Source organism: Puntigrus tetrazona, chromosome 3 (assembly GCF_018831695.1).
Source record: "Puntigrus tetrazona isolate hp1 chromosome 3, ASM1883169v1, whole genome shotgun sequence".
Lineage (NCBI taxonomy): Eukaryota > Metazoa > Chordata > Actinopteri > Cypriniformes > Cyprinidae > Puntigrus > Puntigrus tetrazona.
The window spans coordinates 11,857,771-11,885,530 of NC_056701.1; the positions used below are offsets into that span (position 1 = coordinate 11,857,771).

At 36.8% G+C, this 27,760-nt stretch overlaps 6 protein-coding genes and 1 pseudogene across 9 annotated transcripts; all 7 read left to right on the top strand.

The window, feature by feature from the left end:
- Nucleotides 1-18,788, top strand: LOC122336178 (ferritin, middle subunit-like). Of its 2 annotated transcripts, none has more exons than XM_043233690.1 (5): nucleotides 1-107; nucleotides 17,931-18,020; nucleotides 18,173-18,319; nucleotides 18,403-18,528; nucleotides 18,618-18,788. In XM_043233690.1, exons 1-5 carry the CDS (start codon nucleotides 93-95, stop codon nucleotides 18,765-18,767), a joined length of 528 nt encoding a protein of 175 aa, XP_043089625.1. In that variant the 5' UTR covers nucleotides 1-92; the 3' UTR covers nucleotides 18,768-18,788. The 2 variants fall into 2 exon arrangements, with proteins under 2 accessions (XP_043089625.1, XP_043089626.1); XM_043233691.1 differs by lacking the exon at nucleotides 1-107 and adding an exon at nucleotides 3,937-4,020.
- LOC122336152 (ferritin, middle subunit-like) lies at nucleotides 18-23,117 on the top strand. 2 transcript variants are annotated; one of them, XM_043233689.1, is made up of 5 exons: nucleotides 18-107; nucleotides 21,227-21,316; nucleotides 22,146-22,292; nucleotides 22,432-22,557; nucleotides 22,731-23,117. In XM_043233689.1, exons 1-5 carry the CDS (start codon nucleotides 93-95, stop codon nucleotides 22,878-22,880), a joined length of 528 nt encoding a protein of 175 aa, XP_043089624.1. In that variant the 5' UTR covers nucleotides 18-92; the 3' UTR covers nucleotides 22,881-23,117. The 2 variants fall into 2 exon arrangements, with proteins under 2 accessions (XP_043089624.1, XP_043089623.1); XM_043233688.1 differs by lacking the exon at nucleotides 18-107 and having other exon boundaries at nucleotides 21,212-21,316.
- LOC122336061 (ferritin, middle subunit-like) lies at nucleotides 61-1,436 on the top strand. The gene is made up of 4 exons (XM_043233682.1): nucleotides 61-197; nucleotides 386-532; nucleotides 686-811; nucleotides 1,023-1,436. The coding sequence occupies exons 1-4, from the start codon at nucleotides 93-95 to the stop codon at nucleotides 1,179-1,181; spliced, it is 537 nt and encodes a 178-aa protein (XP_043089617.1). The 5' UTR covers nucleotides 61-92; the 3' UTR covers nucleotides 1,182-1,436.
- Nucleotides 4,006-5,159, top strand: LOC122336094 (ferritin, middle subunit-like). The gene is made up of 4 exons (XM_043233683.1): nucleotides 4,006-4,110; nucleotides 4,337-4,483; nucleotides 4,570-4,695; nucleotides 4,898-5,159. Exons 1-4 carry the CDS (start codon nucleotides 4,006-4,008, stop codon nucleotides 5,054-5,056), a joined length of 537 nt encoding a protein of 178 aa, XP_043089618.1. The 3' UTR covers nucleotides 5,057-5,159.
- Nucleotides 8,284-9,708, top strand: LOC122336136 (ferritin, middle subunit-like). The gene is made up of 4 exons (XM_043233687.1): nucleotides 8,284-8,516; nucleotides 8,729-8,875; nucleotides 8,964-9,089; nucleotides 9,314-9,708. The coding sequence occupies exons 1-4, from the start codon at nucleotides 8,412-8,414 to the stop codon at nucleotides 9,470-9,472; spliced, it is 537 nt and encodes a 178-aa protein (XP_043089622.1). The 5' UTR covers nucleotides 8,284-8,411; the 3' UTR covers nucleotides 9,473-9,708.
- On the top strand, nucleotides 12,719-13,909 carry LOC122336077 (annotated as a pseudogene).
- LOC122336110 (ferritin, middle subunit-like) lies at nucleotides 21,135-27,229 on the top strand. 2 transcript variants are annotated; one of them, XM_043233685.1, is made up of 5 exons: nucleotides 21,135-21,226; nucleotides 25,980-26,069; nucleotides 26,369-26,515; nucleotides 26,721-26,846; nucleotides 26,936-27,229. In XM_043233685.1, the coding sequence occupies exons 1-5, from the start codon at nucleotides 21,212-21,214 to the stop codon at nucleotides 27,092-27,094; spliced, it is 537 nt and encodes a 178-aa protein (XP_043089620.1). In that variant the 5' UTR covers nucleotides 21,135-21,211; the 3' UTR covers nucleotides 27,095-27,229. The 2 variants fall into 2 exon arrangements, with proteins under 2 accessions (XP_043089620.1, XP_043089619.1); XM_043233684.1 differs by lacking the exon at nucleotides 21,135-21,226 and having other exon boundaries at nucleotides 25,839-26,069.
- Nucleotides 27,230-27,760: the final 531 nt, after the last annotated feature.

Here is a 27,760-nt window from a genome sequence, read left to right on the forward strand (position 1 = left end):
CTTCAACAGTGATTGAACGGAACTTCGATCTCGTCGAAATTTAATATTTTCTACGTTTTTGATAATAAAACGATAAAAAAAACCCCGCCGAAATGGAGACTTCTCAGATTCGCCAGAACTACGACCGCGACTGCGAGGCTTTGATCAACAAGATGATCAACTTGGAGCTTTACGCTGGATACACCTACACCTCCATGGCAAGTGTTTCTTTTTTTTTTTGTTAATCTCTCTTCCAAATCCTCTCAGTCTATTACACACTTTGTTGGGCACCAATATAGTAAGAGAATATGTCAGTGTTTATTCTTGGTCATTTCTCACTTGAATTCCATATAATGTTGCATACTTTATGTTTTAACTTTTCTAAACTTGACTTTGTTCCTTACAGGCTCACTACTTCAAACGGGATGATGTCGCTCTTGCTGGTTTTGCCAAGTTCTTCAAGAAGAACAGCGAGGAGGAGCGTGAGCATGCTGAGAAGTTCATGGAGCTCCAGAACAAGAGGGGAGGACGCATTTTGCTTCAGGATGTAAAGGTAGATTGATAATGTTTTGAACTAAAACATGTAACAATGTTTTTGTTTAGTGTTTTTTTTTTATAACATTGATATTGCTATAAACTTACATTATGCCTTTTTGTAAGGGACTGTTGAATTAGAATGGTTCTTGCTCATAATGTTTCTATTCAGAAACCTGATCGTGATGTTTGGGGCAATGGACTGATTGCTATGCAGTGTGCTCTTCAGCTGGAGAAGAACGTCAACCAGGCTCTGCTGGATCTGCACAAGGTCGCCTCTGAGAAGGGAGACCCTCATGTAAGTTGTGACAATTTACCTTCAGACTTGAAAAAGACACAACTCTAAAATAATCTTGCGAAAAGTGCAAGTCATAGTTATTTAAAGTAACGTGAAGTAGTTGTTGAAGCTGTAATTTATTCTATGCCATATACATCTGTAAAGTAGTGACATCCATTTTGGGTAGTTGAATGTATTTTCTCACATTCTGTTCTGACGTCTCGGCCAACAGCTGTGTGACTTCCTGGAGACTCACTACCTGGATGAGCAGGTTGAGGCCATCAAGAAACTTGGAGACCACATCACCAACCTTACCAAGATGGATGCTGGCAACAACAGGATGGCCGAGTACCTGTTTGACAAGCACACCCTGGATGGAGACAGCAGCTAAATGCAGCCTTCATATTGTAAAGCATCCAGCTATACTGTATGCATAAAAAAATCAAGCAATATTGTCATGCAGCTCTAATGTTATGTCTTTAGGCTTTGAGAGGTTAAAAGGTTAACATTTAGAGGCTATATCTATAAGATACTGGCTCTAATTGATCATCTTGTGATTCTTAGTCATAAAGCTGAAGCTTTTGTGTTTCATGTACACTAATTGGTTTTAACCAAGTGAATTTAAAGAATAAACTTTTTGGCTGGATTGGCTGGTGTCTTTGTTTTCAACAAACAGGTGTGTCGGAGATTAGGGATTATAAAAGTATTACTAGATCAAGCATTTATCTTTTAGCTGTTAATGATTTATTCTCCCTGCCCTACAAAAAAGTTAATGATTAAACTATAAGTAAGACTTTGTGGCAAAGTCTTTTCTATATTAACTGATGACAAATACTATGCACTACATATTGACTGAGCTTCTGACTGATAACAACATGTACTACTACAGAAGCACATACAGAAAATCTAATTGAACTAAAAATATTCCCTTTCAGTCAGTCACTATGAAGATATGACATTGATGGACACGATCACTGTTTCACATTCCTGGGCCGAAAACATGCTGAGACGGCGTTCATGGATGGTTCATGCTCACATTGTGAGTGCTTGTTCATGACATCGCTAAAGTCACGGTTTACATTCATTATGAGGCTAACCTCGCCTGCTACCCAGCCCAGTTTGTCGTAAAGGCCCTGCGGCTGTGCTGGTTAGTGGCAAGGCAGACAATGGCTCCAGCATTGCCCCGTGAAGCCCCCGGACAGGTCATGCTAGTACCTCCCGTGGCAGACCCAGTGTTGGGACTGGATGACTGGTATCTGGGCCCCAGCCATGACTCCCAGCCATGTTCCGCCACAGTATCTTTCTTCCCAGAGGTGCATGAAGAGCTCAACAAAATGTGGAAGGCTCCTCACACCATCCGTTCACCACTAAGCTCTTCACTCCTCACTCCTTCATGGTGGGTGGGCCAGGGGGTACTTGGAAATTCCAAGGTGGAGTGTGCAGTTGCTGTTCATTTAAGGAATCGTCCACGGCTCCCGTCCAAAGCCTGTAAGCTGTCGTCAGCTCTTATGGTGCTGTGAGCCAGCCTCTTGACTTACTTGACAGGCGACGAAGGTTACTGCGGAGTCCCTTGAGCAGGTGATGTCCACCATGGTGGTCCAGGTGTGCCATGTCTGGCTGAACCCGGGGCAGATCCACACGATTAAAGTGCATATTAAAAACAACAACTAGGAATTAAATAACAGTTTATTGCAATATATTTTATGTATAAAAAATAGCTCTAGTGAAATAGTCCTAACTAGTAGGACAAATAATATTTTGTTATTGTCTGTTAGTAAATAATGACAGAATTGTCGCTGTCTCTTTAAGACAAAACTGCACTTATTACACTGTGAATTTGTGTTCTGTTATACTACAGTCTATATAGTTCAGTATTCCTCATTGATCAATGATACAAATAGTTGAAATCTTGTGATATTTCTTTTTCTTTAAATTTGGTAAATGTTCTGTTTAAATTAGAATAATAAAGTTGAATTCAAAGGAATTTTGGTTACCTGGTGTTACTGGACTGAAAACAGTCATGTCGTGTTTAAAACTGTAGGTTACACACCTGTTCTCTGGGGAACTCATCAAATAACAAACACACTCACATGTTCCATAATATGACGAAAAGAAATTTGTGCTTTGTCACGGTCACCTTAAAGGTTTTCTTCTCCACATTCAGTTACCAGGTGAAACACAGAGAGGATATCACTGTTACATGATAACCTCCACATCACAAAAGCTTTTGCAGTGTCATTTGCATCCTTGAAACCCTGATATTTTGTCATTTAATAAGTACTAATGTATTGTAATAAATATAAACTGTTTTGAAACCGTAAACTGTTTTTTGTTTGTTTGTTTGTTTGTTTTGTTGTTTTTTACAGGTATCATAAGACCAGTCCAAATTTGTGATAAATACCTATTCAGATCAACTATACCATTAAAGCTGAGTTTGCAAAGTCTTATCATTCTTAACTGCTGCCAACTGCATATTAGGTGAAATGACAAGTGAGTAAGGTAAAGGAAACCTACTGATATCACACATCATGTACAAAGACATCTCACCTGTTGCATTACATAGACGTTCCGGTAAGGATAATATAAAGTTATTTGCTAAAAATTGCTCATTATTTCAATTTTCTTTATTTTTGATTGATCCAGCATCCACATGACCATATATAGGATATGGAATTTATTAATTGATTTATTTAACATTAACGTGGTGAAACAGTTGTATTTACACATTTGGTTCATTATATTAGATAACACATGGCTTAGAATTAAAAATTTAGGTACAAATCATGATTTATCTTTAGGGCATGGTATGCACTGTTAAAAATATCACGTAAGAAAATGGTCTAAAGTAGCACATCAGAAAATGTGAACTGAACACATGGGACCATACTGAGTTTGCCAGTAATTGTGAACAAGAAAAAATCTGACTCGTGAAGCTTGATCTTGTCCTTGTTACCTGACAGAATGACACAGCAGAGTGTCTCGTCACTTCATTATTCAGCTCGTTCTTTGATTGGCTGGTTTCAGTTCCACTGACTCAGCATCACGTTGTGATCGTATATAAGATGAGCGCGCCTTCTTCTTCCTCACAACTTCGGGAAGATCTGAAGAGGTTCTTGCTTCAACAGTGATTGAACGGAACTTCGATCTCGTCGAAATTTCTACGTAATTCTTCTACGTTTTTGATACTAAAACGATTTTTTAAAAAACCCGCTGAAATGGAGACTTCTCAGATTCGCCAGAACTACGACCGCGACTGCGAGGCTTTGATCAACAAGATGATCAACTTGGAGCTTTACGCTGGATACACCTACACCTCCATGGCAAGTGTTTCTTTCTTTTGTTCATCTCTCTTCCAAATCACATTGTCTTTACATCTGTCTCATTCTATTACGCACTTTGTGGGGAACTGGTGTAGTAAGACAATATGTTAGTGCTTATTCTTGGTCATTTCTCACTTTTACATACGTGAACGTAATTTACATATAATGTTATATAATTCCTTAAGCTTTAACCATTTTCTAATCTTAATGATTTTGTTCCTTACAGGCTTTCTACTTCAAACGAGACGATGTCGCTCTTGCTGGTTTTGCCAAGTTCTTCAAGAAGAACAGCGAGGAGGAGCGTGAGCATGCTGAGGAGTTCATGGAGCTCCAGAACAAGAGGGGAGGACGCATTGTGCTTCAGGATGTAAAGGTGTGCTGACAGTGTCAGATTTTGTTACGAAATGACCTTATGCCTATGTTAATCTTGCTCACTGCTCTGATTGTGTCTCTCTCCAGAAACCTGAGCGTGATGTGTGGGACAGTGGACTGATTGCTATGCAGTGTGCTCTTCAGCTGGAGAAGAACGTCAACCAAGCTCTGCTGGATCTGCACAAGGTCGCCTCTGAGAAGAGAGACCCTCATGTAAGTTTACCTTCATACTTGAAAAAGACACAACTCTAAAATAACCTTGCGAAAAGTGCAAGTCATAGTTATTTAAAGTAACGTGAAGTAGTTGTTGAAGTTGTAATTTATTCTATGCCATATACATCTGTAAAGTAGTGACATCCATTTTGGGTAGTTGAATGTATTTTCTCACATTCTGTTCTGACGTCTCGGCCAACAGCTGTGTGACTTCCTGGAGACTCACTTCCTGGATGAGCAGGTTGAGGCCATCAAGAAACTTGGAGACCACATCACCAACCTTACCAAGATGGATGCTGGAAACAACAGGATGGCCGAGTACCTGTTTGACAAGCACACCCTGGATGGAGGCAGCAGCTAAAAGCAGCCCTCATGTCATTTTCCTGCTCCAAAGTGTCCCTAATGTGTTTTTTAAATAATATTGAATGTGTTCCAAGAGCACATTACGTTTTCAGCACATAGCTTATATGCAGAACTGTACATTTTAAAGGTTTAAATCAAGTAAAAGTTGATACAGTTTTGCTTTTATAGCTAAGCCATTGCAATCCTTTTAAATGTACACAAATCTGGTAAATTTGGTGAATAAACATTTTTGGACTGGATTGACTTGTCTTTTTATTTAAAAATGAAGTGGAGAGGAAAATATGAAAATATACACAGGAATAACACAGTAGAGATTAAAAACATTGATGTCATGCTGTGGTTCAAGAGAAGGAGCACTCGACAAGAATATAACAAATAGTCTTTTAATCTTCTACAGACAAAATAATATAGCTGCAGGCAGATACAAATACACAAAGTAATTGACTAAATTAATGAGACACACCTGAAGACAATGATACAATTAACAGAAAGTAGGGCAAACAGAGCATGTGGGACAATCAAAACAACAACAACAGAGTCCAGATACGTGACAATAGCACTAATATAAGAAACAAATTAAATAATGTACTATATAAAGAGATTAAAAATATAAAAGGGAAAAGGTAATTTTTTAAAAATAAATATGTTATAAATGTGCAGATGTTATTTACAAAGTGCACAAATAATAAAAAGTACAAATTTTGGGTTTTCCTCATAAATATGCCAGATGTGATCAACGATGTATAATTAGAAAGTATGATTGTTGAGGCTAAATATAGACTGTGGAAAAAAAACTTACTTGTGCCTGTCTGTTCTGGTGTTCAGAAGGCAACAGTTTGAAAAGAGAGTGGGCTGGATGTGACGGGTCCAAAGTGATTTTCTTCACCCTTTTCCTTACTCTGGGGATGTAAAGATCCTGGAGGCAAAGCATAGGGGCCTTGATAATCTTCTCAGCTTTCCTGATTGTCTGTTGCAGCCAGCTGATGTCTGATTTGGAAGCTGATTGAAACCAGACAGTTATGGATGAACACGGGACAGACTTAACTCAACGATAGCAGTGTCCAGTAATCTAAATGTGTCCTCTGCAGCCACAGATATAGTTTAGATTTGTTTTAGTAAGTGAAATGCCTTTTAGATGGTGAGTGGGGAAGTCCACGGTCATCTCCGCGGTTTTGGGCATGGTGAGCTCCAGGTTGTTAAAACCAGCACCAGATAGCCAGCTCTTTAACTTTCTGTCTGTGAGCAGACTCATCTCTGTCCTTGATGAGACTTCAGGAGCTTAACAGAGAGATCCTTTGAAGTGCAGTCATTCATGTACAGGGAGAAATCAGGAGAACATAACTTGTTATATGAAAGTTTTATCATATTTTTATTGTTATGGTAGTTCTGAAAATTTGTGCTTGTAGTGAAGCTGTGAATGTTTACCTGAAGGTGTAGCAATGACTGCTAATATCAGAAACAACTACAGTTTTTCTCAATTCATTTGTCTCTATTCTCAAATGAATTTTTTTTTAAACATTTCAGATTTCTGATTTCTGATTGCATATGGATTGTTGATCAAAACTGATGAATTAATTCTCAAACTCTTCACGGCTTCTCAATAGTTTTTCATTGTGTAAGTCATCACATTCAAAACAATCCATTCAATTATGAAAAATTGGTATACACGCATGTATATTCTGACATTGACATTGTTTGTAATGTCTGCTAAATTGGCAAATTGCTTATTTTTGTGTATTTGTGGTAACAAAACAAATATGAAATGTACAATAATTGGAAAAGGAAGATTTCGCTCACATTTTTATACCCTCCCATGTCAACACAAAACACAACAAAAATCCAGTGTCCAGTTTCAGATGTCAATAAAAATGAAGCAGAATGACAGTTATGTTTAATGTGGTTCTGAAAAAGCACCTCATGTCATACAAACTTTATGACAAAAATAAAAATGTTTTGTTATTGTTTGTGAGTAAATAATGACAGAATTTAATTTTTTTAGGTGAAACTGTCTCTTTAAGACACTTATTACACACTGAATATGTGCTCTGTTATAGTACATGTTCCTTATTAACTTATTAACTAAAAAATGGTTAGAGTCTTTATTGTTTGTTGGTGATTTTTAAGAAAGAATAATAAGCAATGAAATAAATGGTGGATGTTCTTTTTAAATAATAGTAATAAATGGAATTCAATGGAATTTTGGTTACCTAGTGTTACTGAACTGAAAAGGTTATGTCAGATGTAAAATTAAAGGTTACACTCCTGTTCTCTGGGAGTTTATCAAATAACAAACATACTCACATGTTCCAAAAATTATAATTTATTATTTAATATGTAATAAAAATTGCTGAGTCACAGCAACACAGCTCAGTGTTAAGTCTTTGTCCATTTTACGTTTGCTGACAAACTGAGAGTTCATACTGGTACAACATGCTTTGTCACGGTCACCCTAAAGATTTTTTCCAGATGCTGTTGCCAGGTTAAGCTCAGGGATGACGTCCCTGTTACGTGATATTGCAGAACTCTCTCATGGTATTTGCCACAACGCTCAGACTGTTGATGAAATGTAATTTTGATAATACATTTAAAAAATGTTGATGTTTAAAATGTTTAATTGTCCAGTTATATGTTTAAACTAATACAAATGCAATAAATGTAAACTGTTATAAAAAAGTTTATTTTATTATTATAGTTGAAACAAATGAAAAACATTTATTTTGTTTGTGCATATGCATTGCTATGCATCTCAATGACTGTACATGGACAAGCAATTCAGAAGATGGATGGATAGTTTATCATCAACAACATTCATTATTCATACAACTCCCACATGACTTTAATAAAACAATGTAAATACACATTTGGTTCAATTTAGATTAGATAATACATTGTTTAATATTTTATATTTAGGTACAAATCATGCTTTCTTTTAGGGCATGCTCCCGTATTTTTTCAACTACCATGGAATATACAGCAGTTCAGTGTCTAAAGTAGCACATCAGAAAATGTGAACTGAACACATGGGACCATACTGAGTTTGCCAGTAATTGTGAACAAGAAAAAATCTGACACGTGAAGCTTGATCTTGTCCTTGTTACCTGACAGAATGACACAGCAGAGTGTCTCGTCACTTCATTATTCAGCTCGTTCTTTGATTGGCTGGTTTCAGTTCCACTGACTCAGCATCACGTTGTGATCGTATATAAGATGAGCGCGCCTTCTTCTTCCTCACAACTTCGGGAAGATCTGAAGAGGTTCTTGCTTCAACAGTGATTGAACGGGACTTCGATCTCATTGAATTTTCATATTTTCTACGCTTTTGATAATAAAGCGATAAAAAAAACCCAGACGAAATGGAGACTTCTCAGATTCGCCAGAACTACGACCGCGACTGCGAGGCTTTGATCAACAAGATGATCAACTTGGAGCTTTACGCTGGATACACCTACACCTCCATGGCAAGTGTTTCTTTCTTTTGTTCATCTCTCTTCCAAATCACATTTTACATTTTACATATTACACCCTTTTGTTGGGCACCAATATAGTAAGAGAATATGTTAGTGCTTATTCTTGTTCAATTCTCACTTCTGCATATGTGGACTTGAATTCCATATAATGTTGCATACTTTATGTTTTAACCCTTTTCTAAACTTGATTTTGTTCCTTACAGGCTCACTACTTCAAACGGGACGATGTCGCTCTTGCTGGTTTTGCCAAGTTCTTCAAGAAGAACAGCGAGGAGGAGCGTGAGCATGCTGAGAAGTTCATGGAGCTCCAGAACAAGAGGGGAGGACGCATTGTGCTTCAGGATGTAAAGGTGTGCTGACAGTGTTTTTCACAAAGGGTTTAAAAATCCTTATACCTATATGTATCTTGCTCACTGCTCTGATTGTGTCTCTCTCCAGAAACCTGAGCGTGATGTGTGGGACAGTGGACTGACTGCTTTGCAGTGTGCTCTTCAGCTGGAGAAGAACGTCAACCAAGCTCTGCTGGATCTGCACAAGGTCGCCTCTGAGAAGAGAGACCCTCATGTAAGATTACCTTCAGACTTGAAAAAGACACAATTCTAAAATAACCTTGCGAAAAGTGCAAGTCATAGTTATTTAAAGTAACTTGGAGTAGATGTTGTTGAAGCTGTATGCCATATATTGCCATGCCATCTATTCTATGCCATATACATCTGTAAAGTAGTGACATCCATTTTGGGTAGTTGAATGTATTTTCTCACATTCTGTTCTGACGTCTCGGCCAACAGCTGTGTGACTTCCTGGAGACTCACTTCCTGGATGAGCAGGTTGAGGCCATCAAGAAACTTGGAGACCACATCACCAACCTTACCAAGATGGATGCTGGAAACAACAGGATGGCCGAGTACCTGTTTGACAAGCACACCCTGGATGGAGGCAGCAGCTAAAAGCAGCCCTCATGTCATTTTCCTGCTCCAAAGTGTCCCTAATGTGTTTTTTAAATAATATTGAATGTGTTCCAAGAGCACATTACGTTTTCAGCACATAGCTTATATGCAGAACTGTACATTTTAAAGGTTTAAATCAAGTAAAAGTTGATACAGTTTTGCTTTTTATAGCCAAGCCATTGCAATCCTTTTAAATGTACACAAATCTGGTAAATTTGGTGAATAAACATTTTTGGACTGGATTGACTTGTCTTTTTATTTAAAAATGAAGTGGAGAGGAAAATATGAAAATATACACAGGAATAACACAGTAGAGATTAAAAACATTGATGTCATGCTGTGGTTCAAGAGAAGGAGCACTCGACAAGAATATAACAAATAGTCTTTTAATCTTCTACAGACAAAATAATATAGCTGCAGGCAGATACAAATACACAAAGTAATTGACTAAATTAATGAGACACACCTGAAGACAATGATACAATTAACAGAAAGTAGGGCAAACAGAGCATGTGGGACAATCAAAACAACAACAACAGAGTCCAGATACGTGACAATAGCACTAATATAAGAAACAAATTAAATAATGTACTATATAAAGAGATTAAAAATATAAAAGGGAAAAGGTAATTTTTTAAAAATAAATATGTTATAAATGTGCAGATGTTATTTACAAAGTGCACAAATAATAAAAAGTACAAATTTTGGGTTTTCCTCATAAATATGCCAGATGTGATCAACGATGTATAATTAGAAAGTATGATTGTTGAGGCTAAATATAGACTGTGGAAAAAAAACTTACTTGTGCCTGTCTGTTCTGGTGTTCAGAAGGCAACAGTTTGAAAAGAGAGTGGGCTGGATGTGACGGGTCCAAAGTGATTTTCTTCACCCTTTTCCTTACTCTGGGGATGTAAAGATCCTGGAGGCAAAGCATAGGGGCCTTGATAATCTTCTCAGCTTTCCTGATTGTCTGTTGCAGCCAGCTGATGTCTGATTTGGAAGCTGATTGAAACCAGACAGTTATGGATGAACACGGGACAGACTCAACGATAGCAGTGTCCAGTAATCTAAATGTGTCCTCTGCAGCCACAGATATAGTTTAGATTTGTTTTAGTAAGTGAAATGCCTTTTAGATGGTGAGTGGGGAAGTCCACGGTCATCTCCGCGGTTTTGGGCATGGTGAGCTCCAGGTTGTTAAAACCAGCACCAGATAGCCAGCTCTTTAACTTTCTGTCTGTGAGCAGACTCATCTCTGTCCTTGATGAGACTTCAGGAGCTTAACAGAGAGATCCTTTGAAGTGCAGTCATTCATGTACAGGGAGAAATCAGGAGAACATAACTTGTTATATGAAAGTTTTATCATATTTTTATTGTTATGGTAGTTCTGAAAATTTGTGCTTGTAGTGAAGCTGTGAATGTTTACCTGAAGGTGTAGCAATGACTGCTAATATCAGAAACAACTACAGTTTTTCTCAATTCATTTGTCTCTATTCTCAAATGAATTTTTTTTTAAACATTTCAGATTTCTGATTTCTGATTGCATATGGATTGTTGATCAAAACTGATGAATTAATTCTCAAACTCTTCACGGCTTCTCAATAGTTTTTCATTGTGTAAGTCATCACATTCAAAACAATCCATTCAATTATGAAAAATTGGTATACACGCATGTATATTCTGACATTGACATTGTTTGTAATGTCTGCTAAATTGGCAAATTGCTTATTTTTGTGTATTTGTGGTAACAAAACAAATATGAAATGTACAATAATTGGAAAAGGAAGATTTCGCTCACATTTTTATACCCTCCCATGTCAACACAAAACACAACAAAAATCCAGTGTCCAGTTTCAGATGTCAATAAAAATGAAGCAGAATGACAGTTATGTTTAATGTGGTTCTGAAAAAAGCACCCTCATGTCATACAAACTTTATGACAAAAATAAAAATGTTTTGTTATTGTTTGTGAGTAAATAATGACAGAATTTAATTTTTTTTAGGTGAACTGTCTCTTTAAGACACTTATTACACACTGAATATGTGCTCTGTTATAGTACATGTTCCTTATTAACTTATTAACTAAAAAATGGTTAGAGTCTTTATTGTTTGTTGGTGATTTTTAAGAAAGAATAATAAGCAATGAAATAAATGGTGGATGTTCTTTTTAAATAATAGTAATAAATGGAATTCAATGGAATTTTGGTTACCTAGTGTTACTGAACTGAAAAAGGTTATGTCAGATGTAAAATTAAAGGTTACACTCCTGTTCTCTGGGGAGTTTATCAAATAACAAACATACTCACATGTTCCAAAAATTATAATTTATTATTTAATATGTAATAAAAAATTGCTGAGTCACAGCAACACAGCTCAGTGTTAAGTCTTTGTCCATTTTACGTTTGCTGACAAACTGAGAGTTCATACTGGTACAACATGCTTTGTCACGGTCACCCTAAAGATTTTTTTCCAGATGCTGTTGCCAGGTTAAGCTCAGGGATGACGTCCCTGTTACGTGATATTGCAGAACTCTCTCATGGTATTTGCCACAACGATTAGACTGTTGATGAAATGTAATTTTGATAATACATTTAAAAAATGTTGATGTTTAAAATGTTTAATTGTCCAGTTATATGTTTAAACTAATACAAATGCAATAAATGTAAACTGTTATAAAAAAGTTTATTTTATTATTATAGTTGAAACAAATGAAAAACATTTATTTTGTTTGTGCATATGCATTGCTGCGGCATCTCAATGACTGTACATGGACAAGCAATTCAGAAGATGGATGGATAGTTTATCATCAACAACATTCATTATTCATACAACTCCCACATGACTTTAATAAAACAATGTAAATACACATTTGGTTCAATTTAGATTAGATAATACATTGTTTAATATTTTATATTTAGGTACAAATCATGCTTTCTTTTAGGGCATGCTCCCGTATTTTTTCAACTACCATGGAATATACAGCAGTTCAGTGTCTAAAGTAGCACATCAGAAAATGTGAACTGAACACATGGGACCATACTGAGTTTGCCAGTAATTGTGAACAAGAAAAAATCTGACACGTGAAGCTTGATCTTGTCCTTGTTACCTGACAGAATGACACAGCAGAGTGTCTCGTCACTTCATTATTCAGCTCGTTCTTTGATTGGCTGGTTTCAGTTCCACTGACTCAGCATCACGTTGTGATCGTATATAAGATGAGCGCGCCTTCTTCTTCCTCACAACTTCGGGAAGATCTGAAGAGGTTCTTGCTTCAACAGTGATTGAACGGGACTTCGATCTCATTGAATTTTCATATTTTCTACGCTTTTGATAATAAAGCGATAAAAAAAACCCAGACGAAATGGAGACTTCTCAGATTCGCCAGAACTACGACCGCGACTGCGAGGCTTTGATCAACAAGATGATCAACTTGGAGCTTTACGCTGGATACACCTACACCTCCATGGCAAGTGTTTCTTTCTTTTGTTCATCTCTCTTCCAAATCACATTTTACATTTTACATATTACACCCTTTTGTTGGGCACCAATATAGTAAGAGAATATGTTAGTGCTTATTCTTGTTCATTTCTCACTTCTGCATATGTGGACTTGAATTCCATATAATGTTGCATACTTTATGTTTTAACCCTTTTCTAAACTTGATTTTGTTCCTTACAGGCTCACTACTTCAAACGGGACGATGTCGCTCTTGCTGGTTTTGCCAAGTTCTTCAAGAAGAACAGCGAGGAGGAGCGTGAGCATGCTGAGAAGTTCATGGAGCTCCAGAACAAGAGGAGGACGCATTGTGCTTCAGGATGTAAAGGTGTGCTGACAGTGTTTTTCACAAAGGGTTTAAAAATCCTTATACCTATATGTATCTTGCTCACTGCTCTGATTGTGTCTCTCTCCAGAAACCTGAGCGTGATGTGTGGGACAGTGGACTGACTGCTTTGCAGTGTGCTCTTCAGCTGGAGAAGAACGTCAACCAAGCTCTGCTGGATCTGCACAAGGTCGCCTCTGAGAAGAGAGACCCTCATGTAAGATTACCTTCAGACTTGAAAAAGACACAATTCTAAAATAACCTTGCGAAAAGTGCAAGTCATAGTTATTTAAAGTAACTTGGAGTAGATGTTGTTGAAGCTGTATGCCATATATTGCCATGCCATCTATTCTATGCCATATACATCTGTAAAGTAGTGACATCCATTTTGGGTAGTTGAATGTATTTTCTCACATTCTGTTCTGACGTCTCGGCCAACAGCTGTGTGACTTCCTGGAGACTCACTACCTGGATGAGCAGGTTGAGGCCATCAAGAAACTTGGAGACCACATCACCAACCTTACCAAGATGGATGCTGGAAACAACAGGATGGCCGAGTACCTGTTTGACAAGCACACCCTGGATGGAGGCAGCAGCTAAATGCAGCCCTCATGTCATTTGCATTCTCCAAGTGTGCTTAATGCTTTTAAATATATATTTTTTAAGAGCAGATTATACTTTACTCACACAGCTTATGAAGAAATGTACATTTTAAACAGATGGAAGGTTTAAATCAAGTAAAGTTGACACAATTGTATTTTTTTATAATCAAGCCATGGCTCTCCTGTTAAATGTACACAAATCGGCCTTAACCTGGTGAATTTGATTAATAAACATTTAAATTGGATTGACTTGTCTTTTGACATATGAGGTCAATATTGTCCTTTAAATTTTAGATCTCAAATCTCTGTCGTTAGCCTAAAAACGGCTAACACGGAATAACAGTTGATTGACAGGTTTTGGATTGTTCTTGGATTGTTCTGTAACAGCGTGAATAAGCAACCCTCCACAGAAGAAAATCATCATCAGTGCCTGTTAAGCCCCGCCAATGATTCATGCATATCATACATTTTAGCAGCGTTTCTATAATCCTTCATGCACAAATTAAAATGTAAAATATGTGCATCCTGTAAAAAGTCATATGATTATTCTTCAATGTACTATAACCTCCAAAAAACACTTGGTCTGGGGAATAAGGGGCTTTCCGTGCCATTAATGCAGCAAATCATCAATCGAAGATCTACTAAAGAAGGCTTTTGTGATGAAGCCATCACACTCATGAAATGAGCTTGAATTCGTAGAGACGAAGTGATCCCGCATGTCTTGTAGCCTACACCGGCCAATGGTACATGCATTGCTTTGTGACAGCACAGCCTTTATTTTTATTCCTGAAACAGACGAACAGCTGGTTGGATTCACACCATTGGGCTGTGTGATCCATATAGAGCTTTAGCTCTCTTGCAGGTCAAAGGTTTTGACTGTCTGACCCTGCCTCCATTGGGGCGAAAGCTTCCAAACCACCTGCTTGAAACGAAAAGGATTTGATGCGATTTTAGGAAAACTAATCCTGGTGCAAATTCCATGCACAAAGGTGAGATAGAGTGAGCTTGTAAATTTCAACTTTCTTGAGGGAGGATAAAGCTATCAATACAAACTTGGACCGAAACCTTGGTTCTTCCCAGTGAGAGCGTGCTTGAATATGTGATTGTGCTAATACTAGCCAATCGGCTAGCTAATACTGGTCTCGCCAGGGCCAGAGCTGAGTCCATGCATTTTGAGAAAGTTCATGGAGCCAGGACTAACTTGAAAAAGAAAATGCTGCATTGATACATTTTTGCCCTCTAAAGCGAGTCTAAGGAAGCGAGTCTAAATTCCTTGATGACCTGAATATGAAAATATGCATCCTTCAGATCGATCATCACAAACCAATCGTTTGGTTAATCAACTTTGATAGAATAGACTTCACCGTCAATATCTTGAATTTGCTTGTTCTGAGTGCAAGGTTCAGGTGGCGTAAATCCAATATTGGCCATAGGCCATCATCTTTTTTGGGCAGAACAAAATATCAGCTGTAAAACCGTCACTCTGTCTGAGAGGAGTGTATGCTTCTTCTATAGCCCCTTTCCTCAGCAGAGATGATACTTCTTGCAGCAATACATTGCTTTCTTTTGAATTCACAATTGTGGGAAGAATCCTATGTGCATAGTACCCATTGAAAAAAGTCAGACAGGCATTCCCAAGAGGTTGAAAGTCCTTTAATGGCCTTAAGACCTCAGTTTGTGGCTGTGATATCCATACACATTAGAGTTTCTGGGCATGGAAAACTTGCAACTTCTGGAAATACATGTGCAGAGATGCATTGCATAGGATCCTGAAACATGTTTACGGCAGGATTTCTTCCTATATTATGCATATCGGGCCCCACTGCTAAAAGCAGCTTCGTGGGCTGTCATAAACGGGTCTTTTTTCCCAAACCCTCTAGTCATCCTTCAAACTTGACACTGGTGGCATCATAGCATAGCAGCAATTTGCCATATCCATGATGGTGGCTAAATCTGCGGCTGTGGCATTACTGATATGTGTCAAAACGGTTGCTTCCAGGACCTCGAAACCTCTTAGTGGACGTCAGTGAAGAATAGGAGAGGTTTTTGGTGCTGAGAAAACTTTTACCCTTTAGCGCAGAACTTCTAGTCGCAAGATGTCACAGTGAGGACATGTCGATAAGCCACTAAGCTCCGCATGTGAGTGATATTTGACAGTTAAAAAATAAAAGAAACAGAAAATTGCTTATTAATTCTAAATTATTACCTATGTTTTGGTAATATTATAAGTCGACCTCAGAGAACAGTAAAAAACAGCAATTCATCTGGGAAGTGATACGAAAAAGTGAGTATTATAATGAATAAATTAAGTACTAATATCAAACATATTGCACAAGATATATTACTTTAATATTAAATATTTAAGTCACATATTGGTTTGTTTTGTCTAAACCAGCTCATATTAAACTGTTATATTAGCTAATATAACATTACCTATATGCAACATTGCCATAGACATTAGTGACATTACACATTATGTTTGACATTTAAAAGAGTTTATTTTGTGTGTTTGTGGTTATCATAGTGCTAAAATGTAGTGCAGGTGGTTAAATTGTGGGTGCCTAGATAAACACACTGATTTTGAGCAATGATTGGACTAACAAGTATCTTACTTGTTAATTAAATTGACTTGCTAAATAAGTAATCAGCTTTAATAAATCTGTTTATGAAACAAAATTTTTAATATTTTAATATTTTCTTTCATTTCTGTTTACTGATGCATCTTCTCAGATACAATATATTTCCACTGTATTCCATCTTTCTAAAGCCACCTAGATTTCCCACCTAACAAATGGAAAGTAAATGAAACTCTTCTTGATGTAAAGCACATCTTAGATGTCACCTGCTGTTTGGCCAAGGCAGGTTAAAACCATGTTCTTCTTGCATGTCTAAATGAATAGTTTTGTTTTTGACACCTTGTCTATTTATCCTTCTTAAAACACATCTAGAGATATTGTAAAACTAACTTAGTTTCTAAAGTGAAAATATTTTAGGACAAATATATGAATTATATATGATGATTGACACCAAAGAACAAGGTTTACTCTAATCAAGTTGAAGGTGTTTGTACCTACACCTTACTGAGTTGATCAGGTTACAGGTGTACCTGCAACTAGTAAATAAATGCTGAGTCACAAGCTCTGTGTCAGCTCTTGGGAGTTTGCACTTGTTTGCTGATGCAGAATGAGGTTTCATGTGCAATTTTTTGCTTCTTCAGAATACCGATTGTACTGACAGTTGCCAAGAGAAAACCAGCATTACCTCCACTCAGAAATTACATTATTGCAAGAATGTCCCATGAGATTCTTACAGAAGGTCTGTCACAGTGGTACAATTTTATTTATTATCGGTTTGTTTTGGTGCATTTTTAATCATATTTGACAAACAAACAGCCTCTTTTCAATTATTTATTAAGTCATATTATTTGTGAAAGCAAAGATCATATGGACAGTGGATGTCAATAAAACTTTTTTTAATATATAAATAAAGTTTAATATATAAATAACCGCTGATGGTGAAAATTCTATTATGTACTAGATTTTCTAGAAAAGTACAAAACTTTTCAGCAAAAGCACTTTATAAAGTGAATTGAGCCACTACATCCATGATGCCGTGATAGCAAAATACTTGAGACATAGGACTTTCTCATGTGTTGCTGTCTCAATACTTCTTAGTGTTGGTCACATAAAGTTTTTTTTAATTATTTATGTTATTTGATATGAATTGAAATTTTTGGAATCAGTTTACCATTAATCATGAAAAGGTAAAACAGAGTCGTGAAACATGAGCTTGTCTTTGCTGTCGCAGCTGAATGGAGCTTCATTACTCATGTTTTGATTGGCTGGTTTCAGTTCCATTGACGCTTCATGTTGTCAGCGTATATAAGATGAGAACACACACCTTCATTTCACTCACATCTTCTGAGGACATTCTTGCTTCAACAGTGATTGAACGGATCTTTCAGATTTAAAAAAAAAAATCTAATTGATTTTAAACCAGCGTTTTAATAATAAAACCCGCTGAAATGGAGACTTCTCAGATTCGCCAGAACTACGACCGCGACTGCGAGGCTTTGATCAACAAGATGATCAACTTGGAGCTTTACGCTGAATACACCTACACCTCTATGGTAAGTACATTTTTCATTGTAAGTTTTCCATGACAATATATGCTTTAATGTGTAGAATTATTCTATAGATATCTTTGTTTGATATCTATCTATCTATCTATCTATCTATATATATATATATATACTTCTTTTTTACCGCTTTTTTACCACAGGCTCACTACTTCAAACGGGATGATGTCGCTCTGGCTGGTTTTGCCAAGTTCTTCAAGAAGAACAGCGAGGAGGAGCGTGAGCATGCTGAGAAGTTCATGGAGCTCCAGAACAAGAGGGGAGGACGCATTATGCTTCAGGACATCAAGGTGTGCTGTTTTTTTAACAAAAGGTTTTGTTTAAAAATTACCTTATGCTATGCTTACTACTCACTGTTTGTGTCTCTCTCTAGAAACCTGAGCGTGATGTTTGGGGCAATGGACTGATTGCTATGCAGTGTGCTCTTCAGCTGGAGAAGAACGTCAACCAGGCTCTGCTGGATCTGCACAAGGTCGCCTCTGAGAGGGGAGACCCTCATGTGAGTGACCCTCATTGTTACCTCTAAAATCGCATTGCAAACTTAAAACTTTGCATCCTAACATCTCTTTTATTGTTTTATTTTAACAGCTGTGTGACCTCCTGGAGACTCACTACCTGAATGAGCAGGTTGAGGCCATCAAGAAACTTGGAGACCACATCACCAACCTTTCCAAGATGGATGCTGGAAACAACAGGATGGCCGAGTACCTGTTTGACAAGCACACCCTGGACAGCTAAATCCACCCCTGAGATGAAACATTAAAATTGGGCGTTAAAATTTAAACATAAAGTAAAAAATTCCATCTGACTTTAGAAACCATCTCACTTGTTTCCTGTGATTATTAATTTTCTGACATCAAGCCAGTGTTTTGCTTTTGAATGTACACATGTTTTAAAGATGTTAATTTGATGAATAAAGATTTTGGGCTGGATTGATTTGTCTTTTTATTTCAATATTTTGGAATTGCACTGTTTAGTTTTATAATTCAATTCATTATAATTTATTAAAAACACATTTTTATTAAACCTACATGGTGGATGATGCAGAAATAAAAGCAAACCAGTTACCCAAGTGTTTACATTAATATGGTCTTATGGACTTTTAACTATAAACAAAGTCTGCAATATTCTTACCAAAACCTGCCATAAAATGTAAAGCAACTGGCACTTTTTCCCTTTTTTTTTTTTACAGAAAACAATAATGATCCTTTGTGTCAAAATTCTCAGCTAAACCTCTATGGAAGCCAAAAAAGTCTCTTCCAAAACCTAGTGAAATGCCTTGCTATATACTGCCAGTGGGCAGTGTTCAAACACTGGATGATTGTATTGATTTTCTATTTTATATATAATTATAAAAATTTAGTTGTCAGACAATGTTTTATTGCACAGTATGTTGATGCTAATTCCTCTAGTTTTCGTTTTACATGTACCTTATTCAGTTCTAGGACAGGCTAATGAACAAAGGAATATTTTAGTTGCACTCAATTAAATCTTTGCACTTTGTATCAATGATTTTATAGTATAAGCACAAATTCATTATACAACACATCACTGGGATTAAAAATTATATTCTTGGTCAGCCTTAAGAGTTATATCCTGTTTTAATGAATAATGTGTCTACTTTCTCTGTGATGCCTTACAATTAGATTCAAAGTAAACACATCCAAAGTCTAACAGTTCAATCAACTACATTATACAGACAGGGCAAAAAATATATAAATCCATTTCTAGCTTTTCAAGGTCTACCATCCACCTTGACCCCTGAGCTTATGGAAACTAATGGCTGGTTCCACCTGCAGCAGGTCGTCGTTGGTCCCTGGGGGGAAACTAAATTTGCTTTGTTTGTACTCAAATATTCCTCTGAACGCAGCTCATTGTCTTGTTCACTTGCTGACACTTAGGGTGCATGTTTTGGTACAAAAATGCTTTGTCATTGTCACATGACTGAATGCAATTAGGGTACGCGAGGGTTAGTTGGCACGTGGAGAAGTTGTCACAACGGCTGTATCTCTGTAACTCTGTAAGGGTTTCAATGAAAGGCCCAATTTGATTGTTGTTTTCTGCATCAGTGCATTTTAAATGTTTGTTTCTTATATGTGATCCTTAACCAACGTTTTGTAGCAATAGCTAAAAATACACTGTATGGGTCAAAATATTAGATTTTTATTTTAACATTATCATATTCATCAGGATATTAAGTAAAGATTGTGTTCCATGAAGAAATATTGTATATTTCCTACCGCATATATATAAAAAAAACTTTTGATTAATAATGTGCATTGCTAAGAACTTCATTTGGCCTTTTGTCTTCATCAAAGTCAATTTTCCAAGTATTACGATTTTTTTGCACCCATTTTTGCTTATGTACATGTTTTGTAAACAAATGTTTGAATAACCTAATTAACGTCAAATCAATACTCCTGTAAGAACAGTGTTTATGATATCATATAGTCCATATCCATTGAAATTTAAGGAGCAAATATTTAACTAAAGGAGAATATGTGAAACATAATATTTTCCTGATCTTAGCCTACTATTGACCCTATATTGCCCTGTTGGTCTCTAACCAGGCCTAACCCAATGACATGCAATGCTACTTAATAGTTTAATGGCATGTATATAGCACTACCACATATAACGTAAAGACGTCGTAAAGCGTTACAGTTGTGTCATCAAACTGAACATGTTAAATCAAAGTTTGACAAACTTGACAAAGGTTAGAATTCAATTTACTGAATTTGTCTGAATTTGAATTTAGTGCATGCCAAAGGTTTAATGTAGGCTGAGTATGTGTTTTTTAAGGTTCTAGTTTTGGGCTACAGTTCATTATATCATGTAATTTGTCCAGTTGTTTTCATCGATGCGGTTTTCATGAGTCATGAAGGGGAAAAAAAGACACGCTCATGGTAGTTGATACGGCACGTTCTGTCATACGATGACAAAGCAGACTGTCTTGTGGCTTCTTCACTGAGCTTCGTTCTTTGATTGGCTGGTTTTTAGTTTCACTCGCGCTCCGTTCGCCGATGGTATAAAAGATAACCGCACCTTCATTTCATTCACAGGATCTGAAGAGGTTCTTGCTTCAACAGTGATTGAACGGAACCTCGTGTTGTCCAGAAATTATTTAAACTATTTCAATTTCTTATTCATTCTCTATCAATTTCGCTAAAAACCCCGCCGAAATGGAGACTTCTCAGATTCGCCAGAACTACGACCGCGACTGCGAGGCTTTGATCAACAAGATGATCAACTTGGAGCTTTACGCTGAATACATTTACACTTCAATGGTATGTTTTTGTACCTTTCCTCTGTTCTCACTTTTACGAGACAATTTGTTTTATTGTGACAAGTTTCTCTTCTTCAATTAAACAATTTTTGACATAGGCTAAAGCGTTAAAAAATGATCTCCTTTAGTGATTATTGCAGGCATCAGCGACTGTAGCATTCAAACGTGCATTCATCCCAAATAGGCTAATCTAAATGAAAATGAGTCAGAAACAATTAATGAGTAGCAAGTCAGAATATTGCACCTGTAGAAATGTTATTTTTGGCCATGTAGGAAATATGTTTCTTAAAAAATCATGGCTCACAACCCACTTAGTGCAAATAGTCCGCCTTGTTGGCAGTGGCTATTTACACTAGCTCCGCCCACCAACGTGTGATTGGGATAGTCATCATTATAAAATGATAACTGCATCGCATTTTGACGCCATTCGACGTTGGTTCGAATGTACTTCAATACCGAGGTGCAGATAATTACCACATGCAATAAGAAGTATAGCAGAAATGCTATTTGCACTTAATGTTGCTATTTTCAATTAGTGTAAATATAATCCCTTGAGTAAATAGCATCTATGCTAAGTAAATATTCTATTTTCCCTTAGTCTAAATAGCATATCACTAAAAAATTCAGGGAAAATGGCATCCATTGCACCTTGTTTTTGGGTAAAGGACAGAGAAGCAAGTCTTAGCATACACACAATACTATCCTTAATTATTTATGTACTTTTTTTAAACAAATGTTTGAAAAATTTGCTAAGTTCAAAAAATAAGGCTGTATATTTAACTTTCTCTGTTTTTTGTTGGACTCCATTTCTCTTCTAATGCTCTGATCAGGCTTTCTACTTCAAACGGGACGATGTCGCTCTTGCTGGTTTCGCCAAGTTCTTCAAGAAGAACAGCGAGGAGGAGCGTGAGCATGCTGAGAAGTTCATGGAGTTCCAGAACAAGAGGGGAGGACGCATTGTGCTTCAGGACATCAAGGTACATTGATAATGTTTTGAACTAAAACTTGTAACAATTGTTTTTTATAAAATTGCCATTGTTATAAACTTTAACATTATGCCTTTTTGTAAGGAACTGTTATATTCAAGCGTTTCTTGCTCATAATGTCTGCCTTCAGAAACCTGATCGTGATGTTTGGGGCAATGGACTGATTGCTATGCAGTGTGCTCTTCAGCTGGAGAAGAACGTCAACCAGGCTCTGCTGGATCTGCACAAGGTCGCCTCTGAGAAGGGAGACCCTCATGTGAGTTATAAAGTTTCCCTAGATGTGCATATGAAAAAGCAAGATAGAAATATGCAAATTATTTCATGGGTTAAATGAAGTAAATTTTATTTAAATAGCCAGTAGAGGTCACTGGTGGTGATTAGTCAGCCATTATTAAATTAAGTATACTAACATCTTTTATCGTCCAACAGCTGTGTGACCTCCTGGAGACTCACTTCCTGAATGAGCAGGTTGAGGCCATCAAGAAACTTGGAGACCACATCACCAACCTTTCCAAGATGGATGCTGGAAACAACAGGATGGCCGAGTACCTGTTTGACAAGCACACCCTGGACAGCTAAATGCGGCCCTCAGATCATCTACAAGATGCAAAATCTTCCAGCTATATATTAAGCAAGATATTCTTATCACAGCTCTTGCTTAAAATGTTAAAGTATGATAAATAGAACATATTTAAATACCATAATGTAACATTTTAAACAATTCAGTTTTGTTATAGCCAAGCCAATGCTTTAACAGGAATGTGTACTAATTGATTTTAATGTGGTGAATTTGATGAATAAATATTTTTGGCTGGATTTACTTGTTGTCATATTTAAAAGGGTGAGACCTGGTTTGTGTGATCAAATGTGTAAAAGTAACGGCCTAAGTGACAAACAATGTTCGCAATGTATTAAACGTCAATTAACCATGAAAAGTGTAAGGTTCTTTAAAGCTGTAATTATAAACATAATTACACATTAACATGTTTGTAAACAAGAAACAAAAACAAGACAGATATATTAAGTTGAATTTAAAGTGAAAGCATTACAGCATTTACATTTCTAGTTTCTGTTATGCTTTTGATGAAGTCAGTTTTGAAATGAAGCATTGCATGTGTTTAATAGAGCGGTGTGAAAAAGTGTTGGCCCAAGTAAACACAACATGCAGTTTTTAAATTAAGAAAAATTATTATGAAGGGAAAACAAAATCCAAACCCGCATGGCCCTGTGCGAAGAAACGCTTGGCGAAACAAAGCATAAAAAGAGCATAAAGGCTCATCTCAGTTTTGCCAGAAAACATCTTGATGATCCCCAAGACTTTTGGTAAAAAATCTTTTGGAAGGTGTGCGTCGCAAAAAAGTAAAAGTAACACAGCATTTCAGAAAAAGAACATCATAGCAACAGTAAAATGTGGTGGTAGTGTGATGGTCTGGGGCTGTTTTGCTGCTTCAAAACCTTCATTTAAAAACTGCATGTTGTGTTTACTTGTGTTATCTTTGATTAATATTTAATTTTTTTTTATGATCTGAAACATTAAAGTGTGACAAGCACAAAAAAATCAGGAAGGGGGCCAACACTTTTTCACTCCACTGTATATGAATTATGATTAAAGACAGAAAGGATTATGGTTTAGATTAAATCAATGGCTTCTCACCGTAAAGTGATCAGGTTACAAATTTATTTGAATCTTTCATGACGAGAGAGAAAACGCTGAGTCACAGAGACACAGCTCCGTATCAGCTCTTGGGAGACAGAATGCACTTTCACAGGCAATGTCAATTACTACACTACTTATTCAAGTTGTTGTTTCTCTCCTGAAGGAGATTTTGATGCTCACTTGACGGATGAATTTATCTCCACAGTGAAATTATACATCATTCTTGTTTTGCCTTAGTATATACAAGCTTCTATAATAAAGTAATAAAGTGATACCAGGTATACCAAATGCACACTTCCTTTCAGTAAAGAACCAATTTTAGCCTATTAATACCACTTCCAATGGTAACCTCATGTTCCCTATAAGGATGTCAGCCATCCATGACTTGATCAGGGGCTCTGCTTTAGTGAGTGTGCGGTGGGTACAGTCACGGCACATCGATTTCCACTCTAATTTATTTTGTTTTGTTTACAAGTTTCATTATCACCAGTATTACAGTAGGCTGCTTACATGTTCAAATCAGCATTGGTGTGCATGAGTGGACAGCCAGCATTGTTAATCCATGTGTGCAGTATTCACCAATGCAAAACTGACTGAACAATCGCCGAAAGACCACTGTAAGATAAAGGTCACGTAATTATAAACAGCACAAGCAAAATAGAATTTTGTAAAACTATCAATAGCGCAAAGAGTATAGTATATATTGGTCTTGTTTCTTATTGCACATCAATAGCACATCAGATTGGTATCCTATTGACTTAAAAACCTAAATTTAGGTAAATTAGGGCCTTTCCTATTTTAAAGGATGAAATCATTTATAACAATTTTATAACATTTATTATATTTATAACATATAACATCTGTTTCAAATTAAATACATTTAATCTGATGGTTGTACATTTTTAACTTGTAGCAAGCCGATCGGGTTACAAATACATGCATCTTCCATGAGAGAGAAAATGCTGAGTCACAGAGAAGCAGCTCCATGTTGGCTCTTGGGAGTTTGCGGTTGTTTCTGATGTCACAGAATGAGCTTTCATTGGCAGTTTCCTGTAGCTACAAAACTGCTTCGTAATTCTCTGTACTCTTCTGATCAGCCAGGTGTCATGTATCTAAAGAAAAGTTACAAAATGTTACCAGCTCACACACACCATAGACGCAACTAGGAACATTTCGTTTTCCATCTATGGGAAATAATTACTACAGGAAAATGAATTAACCTGGTTAAGGTTTACTATTAAAACATCACAACCTATACAATATATTACAATAAACAATATGGGTAACACTTTACTTGGAGGGGTGGGCATAAGACTGACATTGACACATTTATAATCATGAGATGTCACATGTCATGAACATAAAAGAGGTTTTATGCACGTTTATGACAACTGTCATTAAGTATCATTCACTTATGTTATGTAATTTTTAATGCAGAGATTACATTATTTGACCCAATCCTAACAAAACTCTACCCTTACCCTTATCCCTTACCCTAGCCCATAATAAGGATATCTCAAATAATGTCATCTTTGCATTAAAAATAACACGTATTGACAATTGCCATAAAACCTCCTTCAATATATATATATATATATATATATATATATATATATATATATATATATATATATATATATATATATAGCAATCACTTCATGTTTAAACAGTAGTAACATTTCAGAGTGCAAAACATGCTTGTAATTGTGACAAAGAAAAACCTATTCATTAAAGTTGATCGTGTCTCGTGTCTCCGTTATCTCACCTCACACAGCGGAAAGTCTAGTCACCTAGTTACTCAGCTCGTTCTTTGATTGGCTGGTTTTTAGTTTCACTCGCGCATCATTCGTCGATGGTATATAAGGTGAGCGCACCTTCATGTCATCCACAACTTCAGGAAGATCTGAAGAGGTTCTTGCTTCAACAGTGATTGAACGGAACTTCGATCTAGTCGAAATTTCATATTTTCTACGTTTTTGATAATAAAACGATAAAAACCCGCCGAAATGGAGACTTCTCAGATTCGCCAGAACTACGACCGCGACTGCGAGGCTTTGATCAACAAGATGATCAACTTGGAGCTTTACGCTGGATACACCTACACCTCCATGGCAAGTGTTTCTTGGTTTTAGCGCTTTGCTAAATTGTTTCTCTATTGTTGTTTCTCTATTGATTGTGTGTCCATTCTTGACAAAACGCATTCGCTTCCATCGAACGTTCGATAAAACAATGTTCTTGAAAAAAAGAACAACAATAATATATATATATTTATATAAATAGCGCAACTGCGCATTAGTGCATCAGTCTTATGGGACCGACCAAGGCTGTTTTCAGTTGTTATGGATGACTGCTGATCTGCACTCTTCTGTTATAAGTTAGTTTGACTTTGAAGCTTTGTTCTTTTGTTAAGGCTTTCTACTTCAAACGGGACGATGTCGCTCTTGCTGGTTTTGCCAAGTTCTTCAAGAAGAACAGCGAGGAGGAGCGTGAGCATGCTGAGAAGTTCATGGAGCTCCAGAACAAGAGGGGAGGACGCATTGTGCTTCAGGACGTAAAGGTGTGCTGACAGTGTTTTGAATTAAACATTTTAAGCATTTAAAGAAATGTTTGAAAAATTAGCTTTCTCTGTTTTTTGTTGGACTCCATTTCTCTTCTAATGATAATGCTCTGATCAGGCTTTCTACTTACTTTAAACATTCTAAGCTGAGAACTATTGTTATGAAATGACCTTATGCTATGCTCACTACTGTGGTTCTCTCTAGAAACCTGAGCGTGATGTTTGGGGCAATGGACTGATTGCTATGCAGTGTGCTCTTCAGCTGGAGAAGAACGTCAACCAGGCTCTGCTGGATCTGCACAAGGTCGCCTCTGAGAGGGGAGACCCTCATGTGAGTGACCCTCATTGCTGCCTCTAAATTTGCCAATACTGCATCCAAACTTTGCATCCCAACATCTCTTCTATTGTCTTGTCCAACAGCTGTGTGACTTCCTGGAGACTCACTACCTGAATGAGCAGGTTGAGGCCATCAAGAAACTTGGAGACCACATCACCAACCTTTCCAAGATGGATGCTGGAAACAACAGGATGGCCGAGTACCTGTTTGACAAGCACACCCTGGATGGAGACAGCAGCTAAATGCAGCTCAAAGATCCTACCAATACAAAATGAATAGAAATACTATTCTCTTAAATATATTCTCATCAAACAGCTCCTGTGCAAATTATCTTAAGCCTGAGAGGTTTAAAGGTTAACATCAAACAAAATATCCTGTTACTATTAAAATTATGCAGTTTAATTTTTTAAATAAATTGTCATCCTGTGATTGCCATCAAGCAATGCTTTCTCGTTGAATCTGCAGTGACTGACCTGATGCATTGAAATAAAAGTTCTGAGCTGAATAACCTTGTCTTTTTATTTAAAATTGCAGAATGCGTTTATTGAGCTGTAATTATTATATTGGTTACAAAATTGTAACTGATGAAAAAAGACAATTCACTCATCCCCATTCTGAAGTGTCCTTCATGCTGACCTCACAACTACAATTTAGTATTTCATAAAATTTATGTTATTCACTATATAATATTATAAAACTAAATATTATTTACAGAGAGTAAATACAAAATACTAATTTGCAGCCTTTTCGTGGTCTGCTGAATGAATAAATCTAGGCTATTCACATGAATTTCCAAGGCACTACAGTTGTAGTATTTCATTTTGCCACATCAGTGTGCTGTTTCCTCCATACGTCGAATCATTCATTGATCGTAAACACTGAAAGACCAAGGCCCGTTGTGGTTGTTA

Coding starts and splice junctions, on each gene's coding strand:
- LOC122336110 (XM_043233685.1), top strand. Junction 26,070..26,368: donor GATACACCTACACCTCCATG/GCAAGTGTTTCT, acceptor TCTTTTGTTAAG/GCTTTCTACTTCAAACGGGA. Junction 26,847..26,935: donor CTGAGAGGGGAGACCCTCAT/GTGAGTGACCCT, acceptor CTTGTCCAACAG/CTGTGTGACTTCCTGGAGAC.
- LOC122336061 (XM_043233682.1), top strand. CDS start 93: ATGGAGACTTCTCAGATTCGCCAGAACTACGACCGCGACTGCGAGGCT. Junction 533..685: donor TTTTGCTTCAGGATGTAAAG/GTAGATTGATAA, acceptor GTTTCTATTCAG/AAACCTGATCGTGATGTTTG. Junction 812..1,022: donor CTGAGAAGGGAGACCCTCAT/GTAAGTTGTGAC, acceptor CTCGGCCAACAG/CTGTGTGACTTCCTGGAGAC.
- LOC122336178 (XM_043233690.1), top strand. Junction 18,320..18,402: donor TTATGCTTCAGGACATCAAG/GTGTGCTGTTTT, acceptor GTCTCTCTCTAG/AAACCTGAGCGTGATGTTTG. Junction 18,529..18,617: donor CTGAGAGGGGAGACCCTCAT/GTGAGTGACCCT, acceptor TTATTTTAACAG/CTGTGTGACCTCCTGGAGAC.
- LOC122336136 (XM_043233687.1), top strand. CDS start 8,412: ATGGAGACTTCTCAGATTCGCCAGAACTACGACCGCGACTGCGAGGCT. Junction 8,876..8,963: donor TTGTGCTTCAGGATGTAAAG/GTGTGCTGACAG, acceptor GTCTCTCTCCAG/AAACCTGAGCGTGATGTGTG. Junction 9,090..9,313: donor CTGAGAAGAGAGACCCTCAT/GTAAGATTACCT, acceptor CTCGGCCAACAG/CTGTGTGACTTCCTGGAGAC.
- LOC122336152 (XM_043233689.1), top strand. Junction 21,317..22,145: donor AATACATTTACACTTCAATG/GTATGTTTTTGT, acceptor TGCTCTGATCAG/GCTTTCTACTTCAAACGGGA. Junction 22,558..22,730: donor CTGAGAAGGGAGACCCTCAT/GTGAGTTATAAA, acceptor ATCGTCCAACAG/CTGTGTGACCTCCTGGAGAC.
- LOC122336094 (XM_043233683.1), top strand. CDS start 4,006: ATGGAGACTTCTCAGATTCGCCAGAACTACGACCGCGACTGCGAGGCT. Junction 4,111..4,336: donor GATACACCTACACCTCCATG/GCAAGTGTTTCT, acceptor TGTTCCTTACAG/GCTTTCTACTTCAAACGAGA. Junction 4,696..4,897: donor CTGAGAAGAGAGACCCTCAT/GTAAGTTTACCT, acceptor CTCGGCCAACAG/CTGTGTGACTTCCTGGAGAC.